At 35.1% G+C, this 12,043-nt stretch overlaps 1 protein-coding gene across 2 annotated transcripts in view; it reads left to right on the top strand.

The window, feature by feature from the left end:
* Positions 1-11,654, top strand: part of RBM17 (RNA binding motif protein 17) — a 30,269-nt gene extending 18,615 nt beyond the window's left edge. For both annotated transcript variants that reach the window (XM_037847282.1, XM_037847283.1), the window contains exons 5-12: positions 1,117-1,214; positions 3,846-3,902; positions 5,130-5,271; positions 6,925-7,076; positions 8,193-8,266; positions 8,741-8,839; positions 9,976-10,048; positions 10,178-11,654. In XM_037847282.1, coding sequence (XP_037703210.1) covers positions 1,117-1,214; positions 3,846-3,902; positions 5,130-5,271; positions 6,925-7,076; positions 8,193-8,266; positions 8,741-8,839; positions 9,976-10,048; positions 10,178-10,281 — 799 coding nt within the window. In that variant the 3' untranslated portion in view covers positions 10,282-11,654. The remainder of the gene's footprint in view (positions 1-1,116; positions 1,215-3,845; positions 3,903-5,129; positions 5,272-6,924; positions 7,077-8,192; positions 8,267-8,740; positions 8,840-9,975; positions 10,049-10,177) is intronic.
* Positions 11,655-12,043: the final 389 nt, after the last annotated feature.

Below are 12,043 nucleotides of genomic sequence, written 5' to 3' on the forward strand. Positions count from 1 at the left end.
ATCATCAAAAGTGGCAGATACACTTATTTACCTGTGGTGGTTGATCTACTTATTTTCTTTTTATCTATGTTAATCTGATGCTGCTGAGAACAAACTTTTTCAAATGAGATTCTTCGTCTTGATACTGATATCTGTATCTGAGGTTCTCGGTATCCAACAAAACATGTATTGAGCACCTCCAAGCCCAGCCTTGACTTAACAACCAGTTCTAGACTGAGCCAGTGTTCGTCCACCGTATCCAGCAGATGTGTTGGGGTAGAGGAAAGAGCTACTGGCTTGACATTTGAATCATACTTCCTTCTAACATTAATCTTAAACCGAACCCGGATTTTTATCTAAAGTTCGTTTTTTCATGGTTTCAATAGATAGAAGGAATCAAATTTTCTCTTAAGAACTTTTAGTTACTTTATCTCACCATAAAAAAAAACTCTAGAGCATTTCGTGTATAGACTCAGAAACCTAAAGTATAAGTTTGGGATGAGTTGTTAGAAAAATAACTCAGTAACCTGGTGTTGAATAATAGTTTTTTTCCTGTTCTATGAGTCTACTAGAATTATCTAATAAGCATGCATAAAATGTTTGTTTTGACTTTACTGTTTTTGCCAGATAGATTTTTAAAACTTCCTGGCATCTTTTATTTGTTTGGAAAAGTATGTCAACCAAGGATTGATTTTTATTTCTTCTTTTAAAAATATTTAATATTAATGATTAGTATGCTTTAAACGATAATACAATGTTTCCCTTTATTTACTGAAACGTTTCATGAATAAAAGTGTATTCTACAGAATTGATATTATTGAGTGATTACCTATACTGATTCGCTTTAAGATTTAAAGAGGTATATGTCAAAGAAATTTTTTCTTGATAGTTATTATCAAGTTTTTATTAAATTTATACAATTTAGCTTCCATTTTTTTTTCACTTTTCATGCATTTGCTTCTTTTGCCTTTAACCAGCTGTTTGTCCTTCCTCACCTGAAGTTAATAGTTTAGTCTGAAAGAAAGGATTTGGATGTTTTCTAGCCAAGAGAAAGTCACAATGAAGTCACCTCTAAATTGATTCATATCTCTAAATTGGTTCATCTATGATGAATATTAATTTCCTTTGTTATCCTAGAAGGCGTAAAGACAGACATGAAGCCAGTGGGTTTTCAAGGCGACCAGATCCAGATTCTGATGAAGATGAAGATTATGAGCGAGAAAGGAGGAAAAGAAGTAAGGAATGAACATAAATATTGTTTGAACATGGTGCCGTTACACTGTCTGTTCATATTTGATTTGATAAATAGTTGAGCTGGTATTGATCTGGGAAATTTTCTTTCTGGAATCCCAGCAATCCACATTTGTGTAACAGTTTTAGTTTATATTCTATGTCCACATATATTCTCCATTGAGCTTCACAACCACTTTCTAACATTTATTTATTGGACACTTTGAGAATAGCTTAAAACATGTACAGTTTTCTTTACCGACAGCCAAGTCATATTTACCTATTGTCTGTGCTTAGCTGCATTTCTGTTAAGCACTGAGTCAGGACACTGGTTTCTGGAATGTGGTTTACACTAACATGGATGAATTTGAGGAAACCGTTTAGCTTTTCTGGAAGTTGGTTTCTTACAACTATCATGTGGAGAGTAGGGAGACAGGAATTTGAATTAGGTACTTTCTAAGGCCCTACCATCTCTAAAAATTTAAGAACAGATTGTAACTGAACTACATTGTTAGGAATTACTAGATAGTTGAGCAGTGTTGCAGTAGAATTTTTGAGAGAATGGAATGTTTCTTATTTGAGCTCTGTGGTGTCTTGGCTACCTAAAATTCCTTGATATAGTAGACTAGTTTGGTTGATGGATTGAGATTTATATAAGAAATTTAAGTCTTCCCATTATCTTCTCCACACTAGGCACTTTTCTAAGCACTTTTTTTCATGGATTATCTCTTTTTTTAAACCTCACAACAAATCTGAGCAGGCTTTGTTATTATCCCCATTTTAAGAGTGAGGAATCTGAGGCACAGAATGAATGAGTATTTCACATTATACAGGTCTACTTTTAGTCTTATCCAAGATCTTTATTTGCCTAAAATCGCCTTCTAAAATGGTCATCTTTAACATGAGACCCAAGAATAATGTTTTCCTGACCCTTGAGTATATTTCCACATATGTGAATTCTGTTTTATGAACAGCTGTTTGCAAGCTTGGTCTCCCCAAGTGTACAGCCAGACTGTTTCAGAGTTTAGTTTAAATTTTAAACATACTAAATGTGTTGGAAAGGAATGTATTTGAAGTAAGTTAAAATTCTTAAATCTTTAAATGCAGGTATAAATTTAAACGTAGGTATTTATAGAACACTTAGTACATGCCACACTCCGTTAGGTACTACATTGTTTTTCTAATGGGAAATGGAGTTAACATTTATTGAGTTTGTTTTGTGTATTAGGCATTCTGTTAAACATTTCCTATCCGTGACCTTAGTTCATCAGAACATGTTTGGTTTTTAATTTCTTGTTTTAGAATCCTGTAGATGGGTTGAATATTTGTAGGTCTAGTCTTTCCAGCTTACAGATCTCCTGCCCTGTTTGGAAGGAGGTGGGGCTCTAAATTAAGGACATTTATTTATAACTTATAAACACTGGAAGAAGCTTTAAAGCCTCTAATGAAAATATTTTTCCTATTTGACTGAGCTTGTGTCTGATATCAGAGAAGTAGTGGCTTTATATCCATTATGTGCACTGCTGTTAACAGATTGATAATCATAATTTCACTTGATTGGTAGCAGGTTTCCAGTAATTTCCCTGAATTTTTTTGTATTGAACCTATTCGAGCTAAAAAAAAAGTTCATTAAAGTATTTCAAAAGAAATATAGGAAAGTTTTATTCAGATTTGTATTTCTCCTTAATATTTAATATAATCCAGTCCTCTTAAATCATGATGCATGTACATTATGCTGAAGCAGTCTGATTTTGTAACCTATTATTTAAATTTTACAGTTAATTGTTTTTTGGTTTATTTCACTATATAGCCATACCTGGGCCATACTTGACCATACCTAAACTCTCCCAAGAAAATACATAAGTTAGGGCTTAGACCTGATGAAAAATTCCATATGGTCTCTGCTCTGATGTTCTCCCTCTGGTTATTGAATAGCAACTAGAAGAGACTGCTCATCTTTTTTGGTTCCTTTGTGTCCAGCATTCTCCATCCAGAAACGAGTGGGAGTAGTGATAACGCCTAGCAGATTTTTCAGGAACCGGACACAAGTCCCCACATTTCCAAATAGATGTTTGGTTCCAATGGCTTACACCCTGGAACAGGAGTGTGCTGTGTTGTGGGAAAAGCTTTGGCATCACAAGGGCCTGGGTTTTATTCCATCTTTGCCAGTTAACTCTCCTCTGAGCCTTCTGTCATCTGTAGGATAGAAACAGTAATACTGACTTCAAAGGCTTATTAAGCCTAAATGAGAGAATGTATATCAAAGTGCTTGGTGGATAACATGCTCTCAGTAAATAGTTTTGTTCTTGTTTTTAACTAACCACTGGTTTTGTGGGTTTGTGTTCTTTTGCTCTATAATTAGCTTACTAACTATTCTATGGCTCTTAAATGACTTTATGACAAATAATTTTGTCTGTCTGGGTGTACCAGTTTCCTACATCTTTAAGCCTGGATTCAGATATCTAATTCTTTAAATGTTAGCAGGAAGGATGTAGTAGCAGGTCTTTTTCCTTTTTCTTTCCTTTATTTTTTCTTGACAGGGTGGTGGTGATATGATAAATGGCATATGTCACAGTCTTTGAGTCTGACATTGAAACATGTCCATCCTTTAATCAGTGGAATTTATGTTTTTGCAGGTATGGGAGGAGCTGCCATCGCACCACCCACTTCTCTTGTAGAGAAAGACAAAGAGTGTACGTAGATATGTTTCTTCTCCTTTCTTATTCTGATACAAATCTTTAACCCAGTCATGAGAAATCTTGAGTTAGGTCTCCTGCGTGTAAGGGGAAATGGCCTGACCCACCTGTCCTCTGGCTCTGACCCCAATGCTGTGTATGGGTCAGTAAGGCTGCACTTCCCTTTGTGCCACATCTGAGGCTTGGGTTTGTATACAGTGAGATCTCTCTTTTCTTTTTTAAGCAACTGATTTTATGTTCTCCATTTCATATTTGGAGTTAAGTTCATTTGGTCAGTTCATAGTTTTTTACTCAGCAGTTTAAAGGCTGTTGTATTCATAATCTTCCACAAGGTGGCAGTGCCTTCCTTCATTAAACTTCTCTACCTTTAGTTTGTATTTCAGTGCAACTCATGTATCCATTTAAGCACCTCACCAAAACATGCCCTTTCCCCCTGAATGTTTCTTCTCCCATTGTTCTAGAATATTTGGGTTGTAATTGAACTTTTTAAAAAATATCATCTTAATAATTTTCCTCTGCTGTGGGTTGGACCATACCTAAACTATCAAAAAAATATATAATCATCCATTGTTCTCTAATACCTCATCCACTATTTATATTATCTTTTTTTTCTTTTTAAGATTAGAATTCAAAAAATATTTGTTAAACATCTACTATGTGAAAACACCTGGTAAACCATACTGTTGCTTGGACTGGACTCCACTCCACCCCAATTGAAACCAATCAGGATATTACTAAAGCTTCCTTGTTGACTGTAATGTGTAGCTAGGGCTGAAAACCACTGGTCCTAGTATACGGTTCCTAACCTCAAAGATTTTTAAAGTCTGTTAGGCCAAGGAGATAGTAAGGTCAGAGTCTTAGGACAGGAGTGATGCTATGGGAATGCTGTGGACATCAAAAGAGAGTTTGCGTCTACTTGGAACATACAGAAAATTTTAAAGATTCAGGCAGAAGTTATTTAAGAGGATTTTAAAGTATAACATTTCAGTAAGATGTAAAAAGGACATCTGAGGATATTTAATAGCAGGACAAAGTTAAAATCACAAAATTAATGTTCTGTCTCTGTAGTTAAAAAAAAAAGTCATGTAGAGGTTGTAAAAACTTTTTTTTCTAACTCCTGTGATAAACCAAAAATGTAGGTTAATTCATTTGAAAGTGATTTATATAAATGCAACTCTATATTTTTTATATCAGTTTTGTAAGCCTATTTTTTTTATCCAACAGTACCCCGTGATTTTCCCTATGAAGACGATTCAAGACCTCGATCACAGTCTTCCAAAGCTGCTATTCCTCCCCCGGTGTATGATGAACAAGATAGACCCAGATCTCCAACAGGGCCTAGCAACTCCTTCCTTGCTAACATGGGGTAACGATTTTAAGTGTTGGTGTCTAAGGAACTGCAGAAAGGACTTGTGAAATAGTGTTGTGTTGATAGCCCTGAAAAACCCTTTCAACAGATGCAGACTTTGTTGGAAAATGAGGGCATTCTTTTGTTAATTGGGAAATGCTTGGTGTTTTAAGCCACGCAATGCCCTTCTCAAGACTCCATGCTCCAGGCATGTGGAACATAGCTCAGTGGAACGGTAATATGTTTCTTACCAAACATAAAACCTTCTCATGTATATTTTGAATGAATTAGATGTTCAGCATTATATTCTTTAGGAACAGATTCTGGTAATTATTATTTACATTTATTTTGATAATATTTGCAAGTAAAATAGCTGATATGAATTGGAGGTAACTTACAAAAGGTGATTGACAGTCACCACTAAAGGATTGACATCTTTTTTCCTGATAAAGTGGGCCTTTGCCTTAAAGTCACAGTTTTATATACCTTTGTTCTAAAAGTTCTTAGTCACTTTAACTATAATTAGAAATTTGCTTGCATATAAAAATCAGTTTTAAGGTTGACATTCATGTGGGGCTTGTTGGGAAATTTTAACCCCCACTGGATTTGGCTGCATTTTGGTTAAAAGAATGAATGTTTACTCTATTCCTCTGGTGGTGCAAGGGGCTATCAAATGAAGCAGCATCACCTGAATGTCTTTATTCTGTATTGTTAGAAGAATGTTGTCAGCAATAAAAATGCAGAAAGTGAGACAGTCAAGTATGGTGCATCCTCCCTCACCTATTTGCTTGTCCTTAGAGCCCTTGGAGAGATGACTAGTCAGGCTGGCAGTGGATACTTGTGCTTCCCACATTTGAGGAAGACTTGAAGTGTCAGACTTTCTTATGTCCACCCCTTAGAACTACACTGTTCTGTGATGTAGCCTCTAGCCACAGATGGCTATTTAAATTAATTAAAAATTAAGTTCCTTGATCATACTAGTTTCATTTCAGGTGCTTATAGATACATGTAGCTAATGGCCACAATACTGGACAGTGCTGGTCTAAGATATATTGTGGACAGTGGATAAATGTAAAGCTGTATGTTTTTTTATTGCTAATGATAAAAATGTAAATGTGTCTTGCTTTGTTTCTGGTCAACCTTAAACTAGTCAACTAATCTGAACATCAGGTTTCTTTACTTTCCCATCTGTTATATATCATCTCTAAGAGTTCTTTCATTTTTAAAGTCTATCACTGGAAAGTCTACTTAGTATTGTTTAGGAAAATGCATTATCTTCATTTTATGAAACTTCATACTTTTTTGACAAGCACATGTTTTAATAATAAACCATGGTCATAAGCTGTATAGCAGTGTAGATACTGGAGCACACAGAGAGTCTAGTGTTTTCCAACAGTGGTACCAGGGAAATTTCATTAAGGAAACTATTATTTCCTCTCAAAAGATGGTTAGGGTTTCAGTCATTAGCTTTTTATATTTCTTTCATCCTGAATATCCATCCCCACAGTACCCATCTAATGACCCATTGTTAATGGGCCATTATCTGTGAATTCATCTAAGCCCTTGTTGAATTTATGTTTGTAGAGGGAGATTGTTGTGATACAAAGTCCAATTTATGCTTTGGTTGATGATTTCAAATGCAAGGAATCTTTTTCTTTTTCCTCCTACTAGTGGCACAGTAGCACATAAAATTATGCAGAAATATGGCTTCCGAGAAGGCCAAGGCCTAGGGAAGCATGAGCAAGGCCTGAGCACTGCGTTGTCAGTAGAGAAGACAAGCAAGCGAGGAGGCAAGATCATTGTCGGTGATGCTACGGAGAAAGGTGAGTTGTTGATCCCACTTCTGTTGAGGGAATAGGGATAGATAAGGTCCATCGTGAGTCCTGTCTTTAATTGAATAAGATACCTCCTGATCATGCTGCACATCCAATTCAGTTTTGTGAAAACCAAGATTCCTGAGGCTCATCTTAGTTTTTCAGAACAGAGGTAGAGATATGAAGGCCGATGAAGCCAAAAAAAAAAAAAAACAGACTTGGTAGAAGATAAACAGTCCTCGGGAAAATAGTTTCATACCTGCTTCTACTAGGCAAAGAATCTTGTTAAATTGATAAAATAGTTATGTTTTTATAGCATGAAGGGCAGAGCCGTATGCAGTGTATCAGTGATTATATCTGCAATGTCTCCAACTTATGTGTCGTCTTTACTTCTTCCCTTTTTTCTACCTTTCAGTAGAGGCATGATTCCTAATTTTCTTACTGACTTATTGCTCTTTGAGATCCAGTTTTATTTTGCAATCTATTGGAAGTTAGTTGTGTTTTGTTTTCATTTGATTATTACAGTCTGTTCTGTACTAAAGGCATACTGGAATGAGACAAAAATATCTTAGCATTTTAAGCAGGAAAAATGAGTTCATTTTGAGTTAGCTTAGCTGAACTCCCTCCACCTCCCTCAAAAAAAAAAAGGAAGAGAGCTTTTCTGACAACTCTTTTAATGCACAATTTTAGGAACTGGCAAGTCAGCCTGACAGGTGAGACAGATTGTGAGAATATCTAAGATAAGTCAGCCAGTGGCTAAATAATTAACTACTTATTACTCTGGGCTGGTGACCTTACACTACTACTCAAAGCCAGCACTCGCACCTGGAAGAATTGTGGTCCGTATGCTCATTAGCCCTTTAAAAAATGAAATAAGCGAAAATTGTTTTCAGGTAATTGCAGAAGCTAAAAAATTCTAAAGATCATTATAAAAACATACCAAAGCAAAGCAGATACTTTATGGACAATGCTACCTTTCTGTTCAGAGGCTGGTTTTGTAGATGCTGATAAATGATTCTAGCATAAATAGTGGGGACTGCTATTGAAATTAAATTATTTATTGTAGCTAAGACTCAGTGCTCCTTTTCAGTGCTGTAATATGTCTGTTGATGTGTTTTGATACAGATGCATCCAAGAAGTCTGATTCAAATCCATTGACTGAAATACTTAAGTGTCCTACTAAAGTGGTCTTACTTAGGGTAAGAAACAAAAGAAAAACCTGTCTGCCTGCCTTGAGTTTTGGTCCCTTTCACTGTCCCCACATGCTTTCATTCCTATTGCTATGAAAAAGTAAAAGAAAACTGAAAATAATACTTGGAAAATAATGCTTTGCCTTCAGATAGACCCCCATATAAGACTGATTTTAGATTCCTTTTTCACTAATGTATTTGTTTCTTTGCTAAATACAATATTTAAGAATGGCAGTAATTCCTTAAAAATATTTGAAATTGCTGGAGGTTCAGATTAGCTTATGTATTTTGGTGCTTGCAACTCTTAACTAAGCTTAATGTATATTTTTGGTTTTTTAAAGAAACATTACAGGGATGAAAATGTTCATTGTGTCATTTGGGATTGAGATAATCTACCATAGAGAAAATGTCTTATTTATATATACTTTGTTATATATCTGTAAATTATACTTGGTACTTGAATTTTTTTTTCTTTGTCTGTAGAACATGGTTGGTGCAGGAGAGGTAGATGAAGACTTGGAAGTTGAAACCAAGGAAGAATGTGAAAAATATGGCAAAGTTGGAAAATGTGTAATATTCGAAGTAAGAGGTTTTTTTTTGTTTTTTTTTTAATGTTTATAACCCAGATTGTAATTGGTAGATTACGAAGCACTTTCTACCAGTAGAGACGGGGTATGCTCTAAGTAACTTATTATCTTCCTGCTGAAGATGCCAGATATGGATTTGCTATACTTCTGTTATTCAAGTCTAACAATTTTAAACATAAAGAAAGAATAACTTCGGATTTTATTTGGTGAAGAAATAGAAGTGTTTCGTTTTGTGATTGAGGCGATTAAACACCTTGATGATAGTGTGTTTGGTAGTTTAGTCACTTGGACATGCTTTTGGTCTCACTCATTTGGCATGTATTTATTTAGTGTCTTCTCTCTATACCCAATACTTTCACTAAGACCATTTGCAACACAGGAAACATTTTCTGTGCTCTCAGCAATATAACAGGTCAGTTGAAGAAATGACAAAATAAACACGTTAAATAACTAGAGAATATTCAGTTGCTAGACTTGGTAGTAGTACTCACTATAAGTACAAGAGTTGCTAAAAGGACCAGTTAACAAAAAATAGCTAAGAGAAGGCTTTGTGAACAATGTCAGCTGTGAGCTGAGCCTTGAAATGAATGGGTAAGATTTGGGTAGGGGGTAAAGGGTATTCAGATGAGGGTAGCAGCTTCGGGGTACAGTGAGGACTACCTGAATGGAATGGTTGGGCATTCCGGGGACTCTCAGGGGATAAGTTTAAGTAGCATGGATCCGTATTTTGGAAGGCTTAGAAAGCTAGACAAAAGAGTTTGGACTTAATATGAAGGCAATTAGTGTTCCAGTCTCTTTTATTTAAGATTTCTGCATCTCTTCTGTATTACATTTCTCTCTGTTGACCGTATGATTATTGGTTTACCTGTCAGCTGACCTAGGCTCCATAAGGCCAAAGACTGCCTTGCTCTGTGTTCCTGGCAGCTAACACAGTGACTGTCATAAAACTGACATTCAACAAAATTTTATTGACAAATTTTACTGGCTTTCTTGGTATTTGACTACTACTTGTCCATATATGGTGATAATTAGAATACTTACTCTGACAAAAATAATTTAAGGGAGAAAAAATCACATTCAATGATAGCTGAAATGGTAACTTGACCCATTAAACTTTAATTTCCTTTCCAGATTCCTGGTGCCCCTGATGATGAAGCAGTACGAATATTTTTAGAATTTGAGAGGGTTGAATCAGCAATTAAAGGTAAGTTGTACAGCTAAGTATTAAAAACTAAAAAAGATCAATTTATGATCTTAATCTTTACAATTAAAATATGTTCTCATAATGTCTTACAGGATACCAATATTAACTGTGTTTTTGTTTGCCTTTTAGCTGTTGTTGATCTGAATGGGAGGTATTTTGGTGGACGGGTGGTGAAAGCATGTTTCTACAATTTGGATAAATTCAGGGTCTTGGATTTGGCGGAACAAGTTTGAATTTAAGAACCCAGAGCACGACTCATCTCTGATGATCCCTAAATGAGCTGCAGACTGAGCAAAGAAGAAAAGGCAGCAGCCTTTTGGCTGTTGGGTGCTGAGACTCTTGAAAGGACTTCTAAGATATATGTTGATTGATCCCTTTTTTATTTTGTGGTTTTTTAATATAGTATAAAAATCCTTAAAAAAAAAACAAAAAACAAAACCAACAACAATCTGTGTGCCTCTCTGGTTGTTTCTCTTTTTTATTACCACTTCTGAGTTGATTACGTTTTTTTGCTAGGATTTCATAGTAATTCTCAAGTGCTTCAGTGATAACTAAATTTCTTGCACTAAAAATATTTTAGAATGTTTTGGGTCATGGGGTTTCATTCAGTTACCCTTTTCTTTCCTTCTGTCCTTCTCTCCTTCTTTTATTATCTTTTTTTTTGTTTGTTTTAAATAAAACCTACACGTTATTAAACTGTAGCTTCATAAATTTCATAATAAAATATCATCTTGGCAGTCTGTCCAAGGTGAAAATGTCTGCTTTCTCTAACAGAGAAATTCTTAACTGACTCCAGTCATAGAGAAAACTCTTTACAACCTGAACTAAGATTAAAGAACTCTGAGCCTACCATGACCTGTTTGGATGACTCATTTGCCATTAAGCTGAGTCAGACTATAGGGGTTGTGACAATTTAGGGGGTATATGGGTATAGAAATCATGAACCTAGCATTGCTTTCAGAGATCCAACCATAGTCTTTAGATTGGAAATGACAAGTTAATTCAAAACCTCACAAGTACATTGTAAATGTGTGCCCAGTTATGTTTTGGAAATGGCAATTCCTCAGGGTCGTGCTTCTACTGGCAAAATTTTGCAGTCGTGTTCTGTTACATGTCATTTTGAAATTTATAAAGTTCAGCTACTTCGGCTACTTAAACCGTACTGCCAATTAATATAATTCTGGAATTGTGAAGAATTGTACCATTGAGATGCAATGGTGTAAATGGTTAAAAAAAAAAAAAAAATTTTGGTATTGAGGTTGATTTGTCAGAGCAGGAGATATTTCCAGAATATTCTTGCGCCTGTGTTCTGTTCCTTGCTTGCCCAAATATCAAACTGCACGTGACTTTCCTGAAGTGGCAACTAAAAGACATGTACCTGTGTTGTCTCTAGGTTATTACAACATGAAAGAATATTGTGACCCTTAAGTGGAGGAAAAGAACTCAACATTTCTTTGCATCCCTGGACTTGGTTTGCAGACATTAAGGAATATTCTGACCCTTTTTACAAAAGGATTTTCTCATGTTTTTATTTAACATAAATAAAGGAATAACATTTTATCTTTTGTGGTATTATATTGCTGAATAAAAGTGAATTAAGACTCAAGTTTTGTGATAAAAATGCAGAATGTTTTATAAAATATGTGTTAAAGAATATATGGTAAAAAGAATTACATAATTGAACATTTTGCAGGACATAGAAATCAAAAGCAGTGCTGGCAGTTGGACAGCCTTACCTGTGAAATCAGGTACGTGAATTTTAATGTGGATACTACATTTGGGCTTAGAAATACCTAAATAAGCCTGTGCTAAATATTTATTATGATTCATTAGTTTAATTTGTATCAGTTCTAATGGATTTAAGGTATAAATTCCAAACCATCTTTGATGTTTGCATTGTTGTGCTTTGTAATAACATTGTTTATGCACATTTAGATGACTTTTCCTGACATTCTGATGGTCAACAACCAGAGAAATGCAAGTGACCTATATCAT

Source organism: Choloepus didactylus, chromosome 8 (assembly GCF_015220235.1).
Source record: "Choloepus didactylus isolate mChoDid1 chromosome 8, mChoDid1.pri, whole genome shotgun sequence".
In the NCBI taxonomy this organism is placed as follows: Eukaryota; Metazoa; Chordata; class Mammalia; order Pilosa; family Megalonychidae; genus Choloepus; species Choloepus didactylus.